Raw genomic sequence first — 20,256 nt, 5'->3', positions numbered from 1 at the left:
TTAATATTTTACAGTCAACAGTAAATAATATAGTTTACACGTGCATAATATTTCCCAGTTTTCCACATAAAAATACAACCCCCACGAGGTCCTCTGCCATCATGTTCCAGGATCTGAACTCCCCCACCACCACCCAGCCCAGAGTCTTTGGTACAATACACCAACTCCAGTCCAAGTTCTGCTTAATGTTTCCTCTTCTGATCTTGTTTTTCAACTTCTGCCTATGAGTGAGATCAGCCCATATTCATCCTTCTGTTTCTGATTTATTTCACTTAACATGTTCTTCAAGCTCCATCCAATATAGGGTGAAAACGAGGAAATCACCATTTTAAATAACTGAGTAGTATTTCACTGTGTGTGTGTGTGTGTGTGTGTGTGTGTGTGTGTGTGTGTGTGTGTGTGTGTGTGTGTGTATCACAACTTCACAACTTACTCAGCCACTCATCTGTTGTTGGACACTTCAGTTGCTTCCAGGTTTTGGCTATTGCAAATTGTGCTGCTATGAACATAGGTATACACAAATAGTTTTAGGTGGGTGTGTTTGGTTCCTTAGGATATATCCCCAGGAGAGGAATTGCAGGATCATAGGGTAGGTCCATTTCTAGCCTTCTGAGAGTTCTCCAGACTGCTCTCCACAGAGGTTGAATCAATTAACATTCCCACCAGCAGTGGAGAAGGGTTCCTTTGTCCCCGCAACCTCTCTAGCATTTGTTGCTGCTCTTTTTCTGGTGTATGAAATTCTCATAGGAGTGAAGTGATATCTTATTGTTGTCTTTCTTTGTACTTCTCTGACAATCAATGACCTGGAGCATTTTTCCATGTTTGTTAGTCTTTCAGATCTCTTTTGTGATGAATATTCTGTTCATTTCCTCTACATATCTTCATTTTTATTTACTTCTAGGAACATTTAATTTTTTTACTTTAAATATATTACATTTAATTGTTTTAATTAGTTACTGTAACTAATATATTATATCTAGTAATTATGTATTATATATATTACTGGTTTGTCTACTTTGGTTATTTATTACAGTATAAAACTAAAGATAGGTTAGTGGTTTTGCTGATGGAAAGAATGTATGAGGGCCCTGCCTTTATTCCTACCTCAAGGAAAGTACTAATATAACAGTTCATAATTGCTCACTTAATTTTCACTAGATGTTAACTTTTCATTTTTTTTAATATTTATTTATTTCCTTTTTGTTGCCCTTTTTATTGTTGTTGTAATTATTGTTGTTGATGTCATCGTTGTTGGATAGGACAGAGAGAAATGGAGAAAGGAGGAGAAGACAGAGAGGGGAAGAGAAAGATAGACACATGAAGACATGCTTCACTGTCTGTGGAGGGATTCCCCTGCAGGTGGGGAGCCAGGGACTTGAACCGGGAGCCTCACACCTGTCCTTGTGCTTTGCGCTACGTGCGCTTAACACATTGTATTACTGCCCGACTCCCAATTTTTCATTTTTAATTTTTATTTGTCATTATAGTGGGTTATCAAAACATTTGGGACATAGCTAAGGCAGTACTTATTGGGTAGTTCATAACCATAAAAGCACCCATTATGAAACACACAAAAAAAGCTCAAGTAAACAACTTGCCTTCACACCTTAAAGACTTATAAGAAGAGGAACAAAGGAAACCTAAAGCAACCAGAAGGACGGAAATAACTAATATTATGACAAAAATAAATAAAATCAAATAATAAGAGAACCACATAAAAGATCAATGAAGCTAAATGTTGACTCTTCAAAAAACTAAACAAAATTGACTAACCCTTAGCCAGACTCACATAAAACAAAAAATGGGGAGAAGTTTAAAATAAATAGGATTGTAAATGAAAGAGGAATTATTATAACAGACACCACAAAAATCCTAAGTGTCATGTGAGGCTTCTATGAACAACCATCTGCCACCAAGCTATAGAACCTGAAAGAAATGGATAAGTTCCTAGATTCCTACAAACTTCCAACATTAAACAAAGAGGACTAGAAAATATCAACAGGCCAATCACAACCAAAAGAAAAAAAATGAAGCAGTTATCTAGAACTTTCCCATAATAAAAGTCCTAGAGAAAATGGTTTATAAATGAATTCTACAATACCTTCAAGAAAGAGTTAATACTGCTACTTTTAAAGCACTTCCAAATGATTGAAGGCACAAGAACATAGACTTTCAGCTCCTATGAAGCCAACATCACCCTCATACCAAAAACAAACAGGGACACACACAAAAAAACTATAGACCAATACCTCTGATGAATATAGATTCTGAAATAGTGAACAAAATTCTAGATAACTAAATACAGCAATATATTAAAAAAGATTGCACATCATGACCAAGTGGGGTTTATCCCAAGAATGTAAGGCTGGTTAAATATACATAAATAAATCAATATGATCCACCACATCAATAAAAGCAGGACCAAAATCCACATGATTATCTCAATAGATGCAGAGAAAGTCTTTCACAAAATCTAACATCTCTTCATGAACAAACTCTACAAAAATGGGAATAGATGGAAAAGTCTTCATGATAGAGAAGTTCATATATAGCGAACCTATAGCCAACATCATACTCAATAGTGAAAAAGTGGAAGCATTCTCCTTTAGATCAGGTATTAGACAAGACTTCCTACTATCACTGTTATTGTACAACAAAGTGTTGGAAGTTCTCACCATAGCAATCAAGTAAGAGCAAGGAATTAAAGGGATGCAGATTGAAAAATAAGAAATCAAAGTATCATTATTTAGAGATGATATGATAGTATACATAGAAAACCCTAAAGAATCCAGCAGGAAGCTCTTGGAAATTATCAGGCAATATAGTTAGGTGTCAGGTTAGAAAATTAACATACAAAATTTGGGAATTGTGTGGAGTTGTACCCCTCCTACCCTATGGTTTTGTTAATTTATCCTTTCTTAAATAAAAAATAAATTTAAAAAAACTTGGTGACATACAGCTATGCAAACACTAAGAAGAAAAAAAATCCAGAAATCAATCACTTTTACTATTGCAACAAAACCAACAAAATACCTAGGAATAGACCTAACCAAAGAAGTGAAAGACTTGTATACTGAAAACTGTGAGTCACCATTCAAGGAAGCAGAGAAAAATACAAAATGTAGAAAGATTTTCCATGTTCACTGGCTGGAAGAGTTAACATAAACAATATTATTATTATTATTATTATTATTTATTACCTACAGTGTTATTGCTGGGGCTTGATGCCTGCACTATGAATCCACCACTCCTGGAGGCCATTTTTTCCCTTTTGTTGCTCTTGTTGCTATTATTGTTTTCATTGTTGTTGGCTAGGACAGAGAGAAATCGAGAGAGGAGGAGAAAACAGAGAAAGGGGAGAGAAAGATAGACACCCGAATACCTGCTTCACCACCTGTGAATTGAACCTCTGGCAGGTAGCGAGTCAGGGGTTCGAACCTGGATCTTTATGCAGGTCCTTCACTTCAGGCCAGGTGCACTACTGCCTGGCCCCCCTAAATTAATATTCTATCCAGAGTTGTATTTAAATTTAATACCATCCCCATCAAATCTCCACCCAATTTTTATGGAGAATAATAAAAGTGTTACAAATGTTTATCTGGAATCATAAAACACCTAAAATAAACATAACAATCCTAATAAGAACAGAACTGTAGGCATCACACTACCAGTTCTCAAATTTGTATTATAGGGCCATTGTCATTAAAACTTGCCTGGTACTGGAACAAGAATAGACACACTGACCAGTGGAATAGAACTGATAGCCCAGAAATGAGCCCCCACACCTAAGGACATCTAATTTTTGACAAAGGTGCCCAGACTATTAAATGGGGGAAAGGGGTGTCTCGTCAACAAATAACGTTGGAAAAAATGGGTTGAAGCATGCGGAAGAATAAAACTGAATCACTATATTTCACCAAACACAAAAGTAAATTCCAAATGGATCGAGGACATTGATGTTAGACCAGAAACTATCAAATACTTAGAGGAAAACATCAGCAGAACTCCTTTCCATGAAAATGTTAAAGGTATGTTCAATGATACAAATCCTACTACAAAGAAGACTAAGACAAAAGTAAACCAATGGAACTACACCAAATTTAAAAAAAAACTTCTGCACAGTGTTGGGAAATTGTGCAGATGTGGTTTAGTTAGGCAGGGCCCACAAACCACCCTATGCTAGCAGGGCCAGTCCCTTTATCTACATACCAATCTTCTGCTTTGTCTTATAAATGACTAAAGGTCTCCTCACCACCACATTATCCCCTCAGGGTATTGCTAATTCCTGCCAGCTAAAACCATAGCAATGGTAGCTAAGGAGTTCCCAGCGTGCCTTTTTCTTTTCTTCATCCCCTTTCCTAGCCATCTCCATTCCCAACTTGCCACTTCTGGTTTTATCCCATAAAACCCACTTCTGTTCCTGGTTTTGCTCTCTTTTCTCTCTCTCTTCCCAACCTAGAGAGGGCTGGCGTGCAGAGTGGGAGGCGGCTATTGTGGTTTGGTGACACTTGGCCTAACCCACTGTGGTCACACCCGACTCTGGGGTTCTCCTGTGTGAATAAAGAATTGTATTACCACACCACCATGAGTTCCTGGATCCTCTCTCCCACCCTCAATGCTAGCCTGGCATTATGGCACCCGAATGCCAGGCCACCAGCTCCACACAAGCAGCAGATGTACAAAGGTGCCCCAAATAAGTATACAGCCATTTGGCTCTCTGCAGCGTCATGTTTAACGAAGGCACTGCGGTTCCTTTTCTCCCTCTTCTTATTTTTCTGAGACACCGTCTGCCATGGGCGACCTTCCTCCTTATGAAGAGGTTTCCCAAACCCTCTACTCTTTTTTCAATAGACAGGTTTTCTATCTCTGGGACATTTTGCTCTGGGCCACACTTTGGATCCTCTTGACCACGGTTGCTCCTTTCAGGAGATATGCAGGCCCCCCTCCCAAAAGGCTAAAGGACCTTAAGGATGGGATCCAAGAGTTAAAGGAGACGGTCACTCAGCTTACCCAGCACCATACATGCTTTCTAGAGAAAGCAAAGCCTTCCCTGATCCTGACCCACCCTAAGCTCTCTGCGTTTTTCCGAGCAGCTCCCATTTCGGTAGACATGTCCGGCTGCCGCTGCCACTTCTACTGTACCCCCCTGCCACTTTTTCCAGAAGAAGGACGCCCTCTGGGACTCATAATATAACCTGGAGTGGCTTAACCCGCTGTGCTCACACCCGACTCTGAAGCTCCTGCACAAATAAAGAATTGTATTACCATGCCGCCACGAGTTCCTGGTCTCTCTCTGGTGATGCTAGCCCTGCAGCACAGCAAAAGTATACACCACCCAGACAAAGAGACTCCATAACAAATGGGAGAAGATATATACATGTCATACATCAGACAAGAGGCTAATAACTAAAATATATAAAGAACTCAGCAACAAGACAACAGATGACCCCATCCAAAAATGGGGAGAGGATATGTACAGAATATTAACCACAGAAAGATCCAAAAGGCCAATAAACATATGAAAAACTGTTCCAGATCATTAATTGTCAGAGGAATGCATAGAAAGGCAACAATGAATTATCACTTCACTCCTGTGAGAATGTCACACATCAGAAAAAGTAACAACAAATTCTGGAGAGGTTGTGAGGACAAAGGAACCCTCTTGCACTGCTGGTAGGAATGTCAGTGGTCCAATCTCTGTGGAGAACAGTCTGAAAAACTCTCAGAAAGCTAGAAGTATACCTTCCCTATTACCCTGCAATTCCTTTCCTGGGGATATATTCTAAAGAACTAAACACACCCATTCAAAAATATCTGTGTATACCTACGTACATAGCAGCATAATTTGTAATTTCCAGAACATGGAAGCAACTGAGGTATCCAACAACATATGAGTGGCTGAGTTAGTTGTGGTATATGTCTGCAATGGAATACTACTCAGCTATTAAAAGTGGTGAATTCACCTTCTTCACTTCATCTTGGATGGAGCCTTGAAGGAATCGTGTTAAGTGAAATAAATCAGAAACAGAAGGATGAATATAAGATGATCTTACTGATATACAGAAGTTGAAAAATAAGAACAGAAGGGAAAACACAAAGCAGATCTGGGACTGGAGTTCATGTATTGCACCAAAGTAAAAGAGTCTGGGGTGAGAGTGGGGAGAGTTCAGGTCCTGGAACATGATGACAGAGGAGAACCTAGAAGTAGTTAGATTGTTGTGTGGAAAACTGAGAAATGTTACACATGTACAAACTACTATATTTGCACTCAACTGTAACCATTTATCTCCCTAATAAAGAAAAAATATAAAAAGAAGATACTGGTCTAGGGGCTGGATGGTGGCACACTCTGATGAAAGCATATGTTACATTGTGCAAAGACCTGAGTTTCAGTACCTCATCCTCACCTGAAGGATAGTAGCTTCACAAGGTGCAAAGCAGTGCTGCAGGTATTATTCTTTCCATTTGTCTCTGTCTGAAAAAGCTGGTCTGGATTGGTGAAACCTCAATGATGACAATTAATAAATAAATATCCCCTCTCCAAATGTAAGAAAACAAGAGGGAAGACTATGAATTAGAACGAAAAACAGAGAGTGAAGTAAGACATTGATTCCTACTGTCTGGAAGATATATCCACCATTCAGATCCCCATAAATTAAATGCTTCTGCTTGCTTTGCAGGTCAAGTCCCCAGGCAGGTAACCAATGCAAGAATTAGAAAGAAATCAAATATTTTACCTATGACCCCAAGTCACATGTCGAATAGGAATTTATTTAGCTAAAGCTTAAGGGTTTAGGTTCTCATCTGATGGCATGGTGGGAAAAATAAATTCTCAAAATAGAGAAAATTAGTTTTTATCAGATAACATGTGTTATTTCCCACCCAGTAAACATGGGTTTAGAACAAAGGATTTTACTAATATTAAAATTTTGAAAATATCAATATTTTGAAGTAAACTTTTAAGGTCTTAATTTTCTAAGTTTAACAAAAACCCATTCAGTTAGTATGTCATCTAGTTAATAAGTCTTGGGCCAAGAGAGAATAGAGTACTTACGAATATAAAAGTGAGTGATAATAAGAAAAAGGGAAAAAAGAGTTCATTTGACTGTCCATTAATTTCAATTATTGTGCAGCTGTGTTTGGAGAAGAATCATCTAATAAAAATTCAGATTTTTTTCTCTTGCTATGCTTAAGAAAACCATGAACTATTCTGTGATACTTTGAAGTTCTCATCTGAACCTCTTTGAGGCAGTTGAACCGACCTATTTGAACCAAATTTGGCTGCCCTGAGGCACTGCACAGGGCAAGAAATGACTGGTTATGTTAGAAGTATTAACACATAGATTGGGGATTAAAGAAGAGAACATAAAGACTTTGGTATACTGAATTTCAATCTCCTTTACCTAGTCAGGATGTGTTGCAAAATCTAGAAACAGAGCAATTATATAGGATAAGCTTTTTTCACCCTCTTCAGAGACTGGGGACCAAGAGATCCTAGTCCTCAAAAAAGTTTCTAACCCAAAACTGGATGCACTGTCCTTTGGGAATTAAACGAAATAGATGCTAATTTTTTAAAAGACATTTTATTTATAAAAAGTAAACACTGACAAAAACCACACAATTCCCAACACCAGAACTCTGCATCCTGTCCCCTCCCCTGATAGCCCTCTTATTCTTTATCCCTCTGGGTGTATGGACCCAGGGTCATTATGGGGTGCAGAAGGTGAAAGGTCTGGCTTCTGTAATTGCTTCCCCTCTGAACATGGGCATTGGCAGGTCGATTCATACTCCCAGCTTGTCTCGCTCTTTTCCCTAGTGAGGTGGAGCTCTGGGGAAGTGGGCTCCAGGGCACATTGGTGCGGTCATCTGACCATGGAAGTCTGGTTGGAATCATGGTGGCATCTGGAACCTGGTATCTGAAAGAGTTAACATATAGAGCCAAACAAATTGTAGGCTCCTAAGTTTAATATGGGGCCCAGATCAGATCAAATCAATGGGGTCTGCAGTCAACAATATTTATACACCTTTCCCATGTTTGGGAGCTACTCTCTTCCCTGATCCAGCTTTCTGGTCCTTTTTCCAGCCATGATATCATCTCCCCAGACAATAACTTGGATCCACCTGCATATCAGATGTCAGGCTCAGGAAGGAAAAAAAAGAAAAATGAGTATAGTCATGGGCCCTTTGGAATATAACTAAAATAGGCCTACTAACTATCTACCAAACAGAGACCCCCAAGTATTCATCTGCAATATTCTAGCCTTAAGGTTCATGATTAGTCAACAATTTGTTTGGCTTTATATGTTAACTCTTCATTCATCCACCAAGTTCCAGATGCTACCATGAAATAGATGCTAATTTTTAAGGAGTAACAAATGAAAGTTTCTAGCCAGGGCTGCTTTTTTGAGTTACAGAAGGTTTAAAGTTTTCTCCTGGATACAAAGAGTCTGTGAGGGTATGAAATCTTTCTCTTCATTTTAACCTTTTGTTGTCTGTCCCTGGAAAAGACACCCCAACCTGCTTCATTTACTTGACAAGATTCTCGTTTATAAATAAAAAAATGGTGAGCCACCTAGAATTTGGTCTTTGAAGTCTCCATTGAGGTAACCAGATTTGCGTCCAAACACTAGGTAGATGATTCATACCCTACTTCTATAACAGTACAAATATTTATTTGGTAGAGACTCTAGATCTGTAACAATTTGGGGCATCCCAGGTCCTAGGAAGTATATCTCCAACCTGTAGGGTTGTCACTATACATGGTTTTGAGAACTCGGGGATCAAGTGGGATGCCTCTGACTTGAAGGGTTGCTACATGTGTGCCTTTGACTTTCTTTCTTCAAGGAAAAGAAAGAAAGGGGGGAGTTAATCCTTTCCCTTACCTAAAATGAGGAAAAGATAATGTCAATGGAAGTCACATTTTACTATAGTGGACTAGAGATAGTTGTGTTCTATTGAGCAGTTCTGGTGACTATGGAGACTCCCATGTTTATCATCTTCCATTCCTACCCATACTTCACTTCGCATATTCACTGTAGCTATTCAACTAATTATATTAGAGATAGTATATACAGTTTACTCTTCTATCTTTTAATCTCTTCTGACAGGACATCAACATTATTGTCACCTCTTACAAGTATTTAGAAGAACCACTGTATATAATTCGCCAAGAAATATTCTGGCAAAATATAAATATCAAGTAAATGACAATTTTTGTCCCTTAGACAACCATTTTTATAATTATGAAACAAGTAAATACCAAAAATTTAACTTGGATCCCACTAAAAACTTAGCTCTATTACCTCTCCAAATCAAGGCCATACTCAGTAAATCTAATACTGGCTTGTATATCACAAATAGTATTTAATGCTTTAACAACTAGAAGAAAGTTTAGGCTTGTTAAACAAAGAAAGACTATAAAAAACTGGAAAGGGGAAAGTGACTAGCTCACTTTACTAATGGTCAGTTGGTCAATACCAAGCCACCTAATTACCTGAGGTGCTAGGCAAGAAATCCTTAGATTCCCACATAGTATGAGCCCAGACCTCTAAATACATTCCTCTTTTTACCATCATTGGTCACTTCCATTGAGAATGTCCTCAATGGTCACTTTGCAGGCCTCTTCAGGACAATAACCTCACTACACACTAGCAATGGTAAGGACAGCTATACTCTCTGAAGAGAGGCTGGGTCATCCTACTCTGCCACTCGAGAAGAATTGGTACTGTAGCATGTGCAGCCTAGACTGTTCCCAGCTGTGAATATGGACTATGAGCTTCAACCAACAAGGACGCACAGGTTATACAGGTTTTGCTGTTAAATATGCATATAAATAACCTTGGGTCAGATCAATGTGGTAAATAGTTAATTGTATTTATACATCTTTTCAACTTTGGGAACCACTCTCTGTCATATCCAAACCTTCACATTCTATTCTGCACTCTAAAATCATTAAAGACAATGTTTCTGGTCCACCTTCATGTTATCTATCAAGCTCAAACAATTATTACTACAGTCCTGGACTCCTAAGAACATACCCAAAATAGATACGCTAGCCTTTTCCCACCCCAGGATCCCTACTCTCATCAATATTATCCATACTTTTTGGGCCCTGTTTTTTAGTCATTTTTGTCCTGCTTTATATCTTACTACCTTTCAGCCACCAAATTTCAGGTACTACTATAGTCTCATCTTGACCTCCCTAGGCAGATGATCTCACCAATGGGTCCCAGAACCTCAACTCTCCAGAGCCCTATTCTACCCTAGTAGGTATAGATAGACAGACTGAGAGTATCAATCAACCAGCTAACATCCATATTCAGTAGAGAAATAATTATAGAAGCTATAACTCCTTACTTCTGCATCCCAAAAAGTTATGGTCCATACTCCCAGAGAAGGAAATGTTAGGAAAAGATGACCAGATGACTTTGAATCCCAGTCCCACCAAGATGCAGCACTTTTGTGACAAGGAGACAGGTAAGAAATTGTGAGAGGTAAGAAATTTTGGAGAAATCCAGAGGAAGCTAGGTAGTATTGCTCTTATCTTAGAGGGAAGAGGAAAAAGGAAGGACAACTATGGGACTATTTCACTCAAAGGAGCTAGGTGGTGGTGCATCTAGTAGATCACACATGTCATAATGTGCAAGATGTTGTTTGAAACCCTTATCCCCACCTGCAGGGGGAAACTTTGTGAGTGGTGAAGCAGGATTGCAAGTGTCTCTTTGTTTCTCTGTCTCTCTGTCTCCCCTTTCCTCTTGATTTCTGGCTGTCTCTACTCAACAAATAAATGAAGACAATAAAAAATTTAAAGAGAATTGAAATAAATGAGCTTCAAAAGATGAAAAATCATATTGTACTTAACCCATAAATATGACCTTGGGGGAACAATGCTAGTTTCTGTTGGAGGGATGAGGGACAAAGAAATTTGGTGGTGGAAGTGGTATAGAAGTGTACCCATATTATCTTATAATCTTTTAAAACACTATTACATCACTAATAAAAAACTTTTAAAAATGATACCACAGTGTTATCTTTGCCACTCTTATTCAGGTACATCTAAAAGCCTTTCAAAAATGTTCCGAAAAGAGAATAATTTTCCATAAAGCATGTAGCTTGCAGGAGCTTACAGCCCTTAATTAAAAGTTTCCTTCAGATATAACTCTTAATTCCCTGTATCCCCTTTCAAAACACTGCCATTTAGCTATAAAGAAAACTAGAGGAGAATATATATATATATATATATATATATATATATATATATATATTCTGATATATATATATATATATATCAGTTCAAGACATAAAGATTGTAAATTAGACTTTGGTTCCTATATAGTACCAAATCTGTATACACAACTAAGCCTGGTCCCAAAAGACACTATCTGGGTCACAACAGTAAATTTAAAGAAAACCTCATTTTGCATTCCTTTTCACTCCAATTCCAAGTACCTATTCATATTTAAATAGAATTACACTGATTCCTCCACAACCAATCAATTGACCTATACCGTTTTGCCCCTAGTATTTGAATGTAACCCTCATTTTTTTAGGTACTCATAGTCCAAAGATGTGTTTACTCTCTAGCTACTTTCAAATAATACTGACTTTCATTATGTAGATGGTTTACTCATTTGAAACCCTAGCAAATACAATTCAAATTCCCAAAACCATCTATATCTTATAAAAATTGTCTGAGTATGGATACAGTTTCTCTCCAATTAAAGCCCAGATTTTCTAATTACAGATCTAGTTCCTTAGTCTACTTCTGACTCCAAAGTTAAGTAAGTTGCCCACCTCAAGGAAAAAATAATGCATTTTACAAATGGAGGCACTAACTTTAAGAAAACAGTTATACACTTGCTTGGGAATGGCTGGTTGCTATTCAACCTAGGTTCAAACTAATTACTTAGCCCCTCTATGAAGATCTCAAGACTTCCAAGGAGGGACTGTTAAGATGAACCTCTAAGATAGACAGTAATTCACAAAAGTATCACAAAATAGGAAACAATCATCAACATATGTATACACTCCCCAATGTCTGGTATAAAATTTTCACTAGGTATAGTTAAAAATACTTATAACTAGAACCTCCACCTTCTGCATCCCACAATGATCTTGGCTCCATACTCCCAGAGGGATAAAGAATAAGAGAGCTATCATGGGATACGGAGATCTAGAGGTGGGAATTGTGTGGAGTTGTACTGCTCTTATCCTATAGTTTTGTTAATGTCTCCTTTTTTAAATAAATAAAAATGAAACAACACAAAACATACTTATAACTAAAGCCTCACAATAAAAAAATTATATGCTCTTCAACTTAGATCTTACACTCTAGGTAAATTCATTAAGTCTCTTTTCCTGGGACACACCACACAAAAGAGCATCAAGGGTCATGTCCCAAAGTTGCATTACCTGATTTTTATCAAACCCTGAGAGACATCTTTTCCTTGAGTCCATACAATGCAGAAGCTACTACCTTAGTGAAGAATGGCTCCTTGACTTTACTCATATGCCATCTTCTCAGGGCTATAAGATCTATTACTTTTAGTAGACACCTTCACCAGATAGATCAAGACATTTTAAAACATAAAAATCTTCAAAAGTCATGACAGCTCTACTTGACCATATTATCCTACACTTAATTTTGCCTTGGTCCCTATAGTCAGTTAATGGATCTGTTTTAACTTTGCAGAGTACCTAACAAATTTCCAAAGCCATGTAAATTAATTATCATCACAGCGCTTCTTGGAATCCACAACTGTCTAGAAAGTAAAGTCAATCGACACTAAAAGTGATTCTCACTAAAGTCACAGTAGAAGTTTGACAGTCCTAGATCACTCTATCGTTGATTATATTACATAGAACTAGGACCGTACCCAAAACTTTCTTAAAAGTAAGTCCTGTGGTCCAGGAGGTGGAAAAGTGGATAAAACACTGGACTCTCAAGCATGAGGATCTGAGTTCAATACCTACCAGCGCATGTACCACAGTGATGTCTGGTTCTTTCCTTCTCTCTTTCTATCTTTCTCATTAATAAGTAAATAAAATAATTTTTAAGTTAGTCCATTTAGGGCTTGGGTCGTGGTGCATCTGGCTAAGCACATGTTACTATGCTCAAAGATCAGTGTTTGAGCCTCTGATCCTCATCTGCAGGAAGGGTCTTCAAAAGCAGTGAAGAAAGCACTGCAACTGTCTATTTCTCTCTCTATTTTACCTCCTCTCTCAATTTATTTCTGTTCTATCAAATAAAGAAAAACGGTCCCTTTTAACTACACTGTGGATAATATTTTCTTACAACTGATTTAGTAATAGACCCAAAATTTCACTATTTACGGTAGTACAGTTTCAGATGGTCAAGTAGTAAACATTCTCCAAAATTATGCTAACTCTAATAAACCTATACCTGATAATCAGCCATAGATCAACATAAAATATAACCTAGAGACTGAGTCTTCTTGAAACTTTCCCACAATACAAAGAGTCTCTCAAACCTGTTTGGACAGGTTCCTACTGAGTATTTCTTTTTTTTTAATTTTTATTTTATTTATTTATTTTATTTAAGAAAGGATAAATTTACAAAACCATAGGGTAGGAGGGGTACAACTCCACACAATTCCCACCACCCAATCTCCATATCCCACCCCCTCCCCTGATAGCTTCCCCACTTTCTATCCCTCTGGGAGCATGGACCCAGGGTCATTGTGGGTTGTAGAAGGTAGAAGGTCTGGCTTCTGTAATTGCTTCCCCGCTGAACATGGGTGTTGACTGGTCGGTCCTACCAAGTATTTCTAACTACTTCCACCACTGTTAAATTTCTAGGATTCACCCCTTGGCTTTACCTATAGTCGAGAAGACTTGTACCAATAGAACTTCCTCCAGATCTTCACCCAGAGAAGACAGCCAACACCTCTTCAGTCACTCCCCTTTATAACATACTTAAAACTTCCAAATTTTCAAGAACAAACATTTTAAAAGTAATTTAGTTTATTTCTAGTCGCTTCTTGAAAAGAAAAGAAAACTTCATTTTAAAGTTATAACAACATGGGGAGATGAGAAGCTGTATCTATGTGTCAATGATTGCAATGTAAACTATTAACTTCCCCTCAATAAAAAAGATTTTAAAAAAGAAGTTTAGAAACTTGGGTTTACTTTGATGGAAATGGATAGAAAAATCCAAGTCCTTATTTAAACTTTTTAAACTTTGTTATTAGTGATTTAATAATGATTAACAAGATTGTAAGATAACAGGGGTATAATTCTGAAAGGGACTCAGAGGTTACAAAGGCTTCTGTGCTAAGTATGAATATAAATGGGCACAAGGTCAGATTGATGGGGTAAACAGTTAATGGTATTTATATACTTTACTCATGTTGTAAGCTACTCTCTGCCATAATCCAGCTTTCTAGCCCTATTTTAAACTCTGACACTATCTTCCCAGAGTGTATTCTTAGTCCACCTGCATGTTAGCTATCAGACTCAAGCAAAAATCACTAAAGTTATGGGTCCCTAAGAATATACCTAAAATAGACTTACTAGCTTCTTCCCACACGAATATTCCTAATTTCATCTGCTCTATTTCTACCTTTGTGTTCCTATCTATTAAACAATTTGTCCTGTTTTATATTTTACCACCTTTCAGCCACCAAACTGCAGGTGCTACTCTGATGCCATCCTGACTTCCCTGGACAGATGACCTCTCCATTGTGTCCCAAAGTCTAAATTCTCCAGAGCCCTATCCCACTAAAGAAAGAAACAGACTGGGGGTATGGATCAATCTGCCAATGTCCATGTTCAGTGGAGAAGCAATTAAAGAAGCCAGACCTTCCACCTTCTACACCCCATAAGGAATTTTAGTCTATACTCCTAGGGGGATAAAGAAGAGGGATGTTTCCAATGGAGGGATTGGGACACAGAACTCTGGTGGTGGGCACAAACATTTTATTCTGACTCTCAAAACATATTTTATCCATTCTAAGGCACATGCTAGCCTCTAGAAGATTTGAGAATTCCTCAAAGAAGCCATACTTGATGAGATATTCACAGGCAATTAATAAGATTTTCATTTCTCCAAAATAAATTCCTGTCTTGAAAAAGAACCTTTCTCTAGTAAACTGTACTACTTCTTTATTTACCCCTTGCATTATACACAAGCCTAATAAATAACAATTATTCAATATTTCTGGATTTTTTTATTATAGAGTAACCAGTGCTCTCTCATCTCTGTAAAATCAAACATATATTTAAACATATATCATAAAACCAAACATATATTTAAACAATAAATATATATTGTTGACCATTTCCAGCACTCTAGTGTTACCATAATGGGAGTTTCCCTTGCAAGTAACAAACTGAGGAAAGTCTTCAAAATTCATAGATGAGACACAGAATTATAACTCCATGATTCTTATTCAGCAATTGCTATATTCAATACCTTCAAATATTCAGAAGTCTTTTTCTCAGAGAAAAATTGAAGCATGATTTTATGTTGACCTGAAATGTTTAAATATTTATTTATTTATTCATGAGAGAGGAGGAAAGAGAACCTGAGTATCATTCTGGCAAATGTGGTGCCGGGACTGGAACTCAGAACCCAGTGCTTAAGAATATGAAGTTTTGTCCCATCTCCTGGGCTACTGATCCAAAGTTTAAAAAAATTTTTAAAAAAGACAACATTCTCTTTTAGTTCAGTCTGGTAATGGAAACTAAACCAGTAAAATAATTTTTTGGGAGTCGGGCTGTAGCGCAGCGGGTTAAGCGCAGGTGGCGCTAAGCTCAAGGACTGGCGTCAGGATACCGGTTTGAGCCCCCGGCTCCCCACCTGCAGGCAGGTCCCTTCACAGGTGGTGAAGCAGGTCTGCAGGTGTCTGTCTTTCTCTCCCCCTCTCTGTCTTCCCCTCCTCTCTCCATTTCTCTCTGTCCTATCCAACAACAACGACATCAAGAATAACTACAACAATAAAACAACAAGGGCAAGAAAAGGGAATAAATAAAAAAAGATAAGCAGAATAGATAAAGAAAATAATTTTTTGCATGAGAAATTAATATTTTGGGTGACTTCTTTTGTTGGAACCCTAATAAAGCTACTGATAAGGGTTTACTACACCCCTGCAAAAGCATTTTAGTACAACACACTCATTAGACAAGAAAACTATGATAAAGATGACCAATCCCTAGTGATAACCAGTGACTATGTGGAAAAAAAATATGGCTATGGCCACTCACTGGCTGTTGTTAGATGTAGTTTAGGTTATGCTTAACATAGATAAGGCGTGTTAAAACCATACTTGCGTATGCTAATCTTCCCTTCCTGTAGCCCATTGCTGGACAAGGGCAGTATTCCACTAATATAATTACTTTACTTTGTCTTTTCCCTAGTAATAGGAATAGAAGATGATACTTGGCATATAAAGGCCTTTAATAATTATACCACATGTGATACCATATTCACAATGATACCATCAATTGTGTATTTCTTATAAATTCTTAAATGAGGAAGGCAATACTTCAAAGATGAACAGCTTTATATGTTCTCACCACTGACCAAGGAGAAAATTGTGCCGTAGTGAAAATTGCATGTTGTGTATATATCCCTGTTTATTCACAAAATATTTCCTCTTTTCTTCAGGACATGCAGACAAGTACAGGCAATGACGGGCAGAAGTTTTACCTTCTCCAATTGGCTTAACACCTGGTTGGGAGTCGACTGGACTTGGTGGATAAAACCTGTCATTCTCATCACAACTACCATCTTTGGAATTTCTCTAAGTTGACTCATGCCACTCTGCTTAAATATCTTTCTATGATGACTCAACTAAATTTCCTGAACTGAAACTTCCTCCCATCACTCAAATGATAGTACAGCATGCTCAAAATAGATTAGATATAATCATCATTCTTGGGAATTAGCCCTACTCTGTGACATGACAGTAGGTAGAGACATTTCTATGTGCAAACTCAGGATGTAGTAATACAAGGAATACTGGGCTAGGTGGTAGCACAGCCAGTGGAATGCACACGTTATTATTTTCAAAGAGGTCTCGGGTTCAAGTCCCTGGTCCCCAGCTGCAGGATGAAGGAGGCTTCACAAGTGTTTGAACAATGCTGTAGATACCCTTCCTTCTTCCTATGTATACCTCTGTATCTCTCCTTCCCTTTCTCCTTCTTGGTTATGCCTGTCTCACCAATCATGAGAAGAAAATCTAAAAAAAAAAAAGCTACTTGGAGTGTTGAAGTTGTACAAGTTGTTATGCAGACTCTGGGCCACAATAATAATCCTGGTGGCAACAATAAAAGAAGAGCATGAAAGAAAATGAAGATGAGACCTCCATCCATATTCAGTAATTTTATTTTATATCTGTCACTCAGAGGGGAAAATGCCAAAGTTTAACTTTCATAATCAACTTCAAAGAAACATTTTGGTGTAACATGTAAGATTGACTGACCAGACATATTCCAACAAGACCTGGGTTACATTTTCATATCCTGTTTTGTAATGCCATATATACTTCCCATGATATCTTTGTAGTTTATATTCTCATGTCCTGTCTTTGTGATATGCATACTTAACCAAGTAGAATATCAAGTACAAATTATCATTTTCAAAGAGTGAACATGCCCATCCCAATCACAAGACAGGTGTTTTGTGCAATAAAATAAGATTGAAGAAATATAACCAATGAAAATTTTTAAGCCAGTTATAACATTTCCTATATAAAGTTGAGCTTGTTTTTTGGAGTGGTTGACTACTCATAGCATTTAATTAATTTATTTTTGTCATCACTAGGCATTCACTGCTGCAACATTTCTATCTCAGATAAAAAGAGACAATCATAGACAAGCAGAGAGAGTAAAAGAGACTGCAGCACTGAAGCTTCATTCAGTATGGTAGGGGTCAAGTATGAACCTAGGTCATACAAATGTCAAAGTAGTATAGTATTTAAAGTGACCTATTTTGCTGGTGCTTCAGTAAATTATAAAAGACCACCTTTGCATTTTTTCTATTTTGCTTTAATGAATCCTTTCACCCCACGATGCTACTTACTTTCATTAATTTTCTATGTATCGGATATGAAATTTAAAAGTAAAAGGGAAATCAAGGGAAACTATAATTCTTAGACCTAAGGATTTTTTTCATTTAAACAATATTGTAGAAACTAGTTTCAGATTAAAATAATTTTCCAGAGGTTAGGACACATTGATATTCTAATGTCTCTTTTCACATGGTGCTGACTTGTCTTGAAGGTGTGAACACAGAGGAAGAATGAAAAGCCACAATATTGGATAACATAACCTAGAAAATGAGTGTAAATGTAGATGTCTGATGACTGATACTACCACATTTCAGAATTAGAATAGGGGGAAATGAGAAAGTATCATCCAAGAGAAGGTAGAATGATATCCACATCAAAATAATTTTAGTGAAAGGAGTGTCGGTTCAAAAATATCAGGGATGAGGTAGTGATTCACCTGGTAGAGAGCACAGGCTACCATGTATGAGGATATGAGGACCCAGCTTCAAGTTTCCTACCCCATCTGCAGGAAATGACTTTCATAAGTGGTGGAGTAATGCTGCAGGAATCTCTCCTTTTCTCTATATCTCTGTCATTCTCTCCCTCTCTATTTCTGCTTCTCATCATATTTCATAAAGAAAGAAAAAGGAAATAAGATCAAAATCAAGAATGTTGGAGTCATGCAGACAGTGATATCAGCTATAAACTTCATAGAAAATGTAAATTCAATAAATTTGTACTTGACAAGCAAAAATAGACATTACATCTAGCTTTTCAATTTTATCATTATGAATTGCTGTGTGTAACTTGATAAAAATGTTTTCAAAGTGGTATTACAAGTGAAAAATGTGAATTTTCACTATGTTCAAGAAATACTGAGAGTTGGATTAACAAAATAATTCACTTGGGGAGCCAGATGGTGGTGCACACTGTTAAGCACACACATTACAGTGTGCAAGGACCTAGGTTCAAGCCCTTGGTCCCCACCTTCAAGAAGGAAAGCTTCAGAAGTAGAGAAGCAAGTCTGTAGGTATCTCTCTGTCTCTCTAACTCTCCCCCATCAACTTCTTTCTGTCTCTATTCAGTAATAAATAAATAAATAAATAAATAATAAAAATATAATTCACTTGGGTCGTGTACCTGCTATGCCACTACACACAACTCATATTTCTGCCTGGACCCCATGACAGTGGCAGAAGCGTTGGGCTGAGGTCTCTCTATCTCTCCCTCTCCCTTACCCAATCCCTTTCCCAATTCTCCCTCTCCCTCTCCCTCTCCTTCTCTCCCATCTCTGTATTTTTTATTATTATTTATTTATATAAAGGAAACACTGACAAAACCATAGGATAAGAGGGATACAACTCCACACAATTCCCACCGCCAGAACTCTGTATCCCATCTCCTCCCTTGATAGCTTTCCTATTCTTTAACCATCTCTGTATTTCTATCTGAAAAAAAGCCCATAGCAGTGAAGATTTGGTAATGAGAAAAATAAAATTTAAATAGTGAAAAGAGATAAATTGAGTACTGACTAAATTGGTAAAATATCAAAGAAATTATAGAAATACAATGAAGACTTTTGTCTTAATTATTTGTATAAAAGGGAGGAGAGACACCATAGCACCAATTTGCTTTTCATGGAGATTCTCTTGGTGTTGTGTATGGTACTCCTATGTGGTGTCAGGGTCTCGAACATGGTATTGTGCACTCTTTTAGATGATTTATTTTCTAGTCCCATGGAGAAATTTTTCAAAGGACAAATTTCTTTAATGCTTGAATTTTGAGAAAATGCTATAATTCACTAATTTCTTGCCATTTTTGCAGCTGGCTGCTTATTTTTTCAAGTATTGTGTTGTTATTGGGACTTTATCAGTCTGGGTTGATGTTTTTAGAAAGAGAGAGAGAGAGAGGTCCCATAATACTAAAGCTTATTCTAATGTAGTAGGAGCAGCACCCAAACCTGAATCACATACATGACAAACTAGACAACTATCCAAGTGTGATATTTTGCTGGCTCCATCTTCATGATTTTATGATTATGCTATAATTTTACATAATTACTAGATATTTATTAACTTCAAACGACAACAGAACTTAGCAAAATGTTCTCCTAATAGACCATATGAAATATTATGGAGGGAAAAGTACAATTCAGACACTGTTGCAACCAATCTGAAATATAACTATTACATCTTAAAGAACAATTTGAGTGAGAACAGAAGGTTACACACTGGCTAGGCACACT

At 37.3% G+C, this 20,256-nt stretch overlaps 1 protein-coding gene across 1 annotated transcript in view; it reads left to right on the top strand.

Moving 5' to 3' along the window:
* Positions 1 to 19,915, top strand: part of PCDH11X (protocadherin 11 X-linked) — a 227,337-nt gene extending 207,422 nt beyond the window's left edge. Inside the window, exon 7 of the mRNA XM_060183182.1 lies at positions 16,628 to 19,915. Within this exon, the coding sequence (XP_060039165.1) occupies positions 16,628 to 16,653 (26 nt within the window). The 3' untranslated portion in view covers positions 16,654 to 19,915. The remainder of the gene's footprint in view (positions 1 to 16,627) is intronic.
* The last annotated feature ends 341 nt before the right edge of the window (positions 19,916 to 20,256 follow it).

The sequence above is a fragment of the Erinaceus europaeus genome, chromosome X, assembly GCF_950295315.1.
Source record: "Erinaceus europaeus chromosome X, mEriEur2.1, whole genome shotgun sequence".
Lineage (NCBI taxonomy): Eukaryota > Metazoa > Chordata > Mammalia > Eulipotyphla > Erinaceidae > Erinaceus > Erinaceus europaeus.
This window is presented reverse-complemented; position numbering and strand designations above follow the sequence as displayed.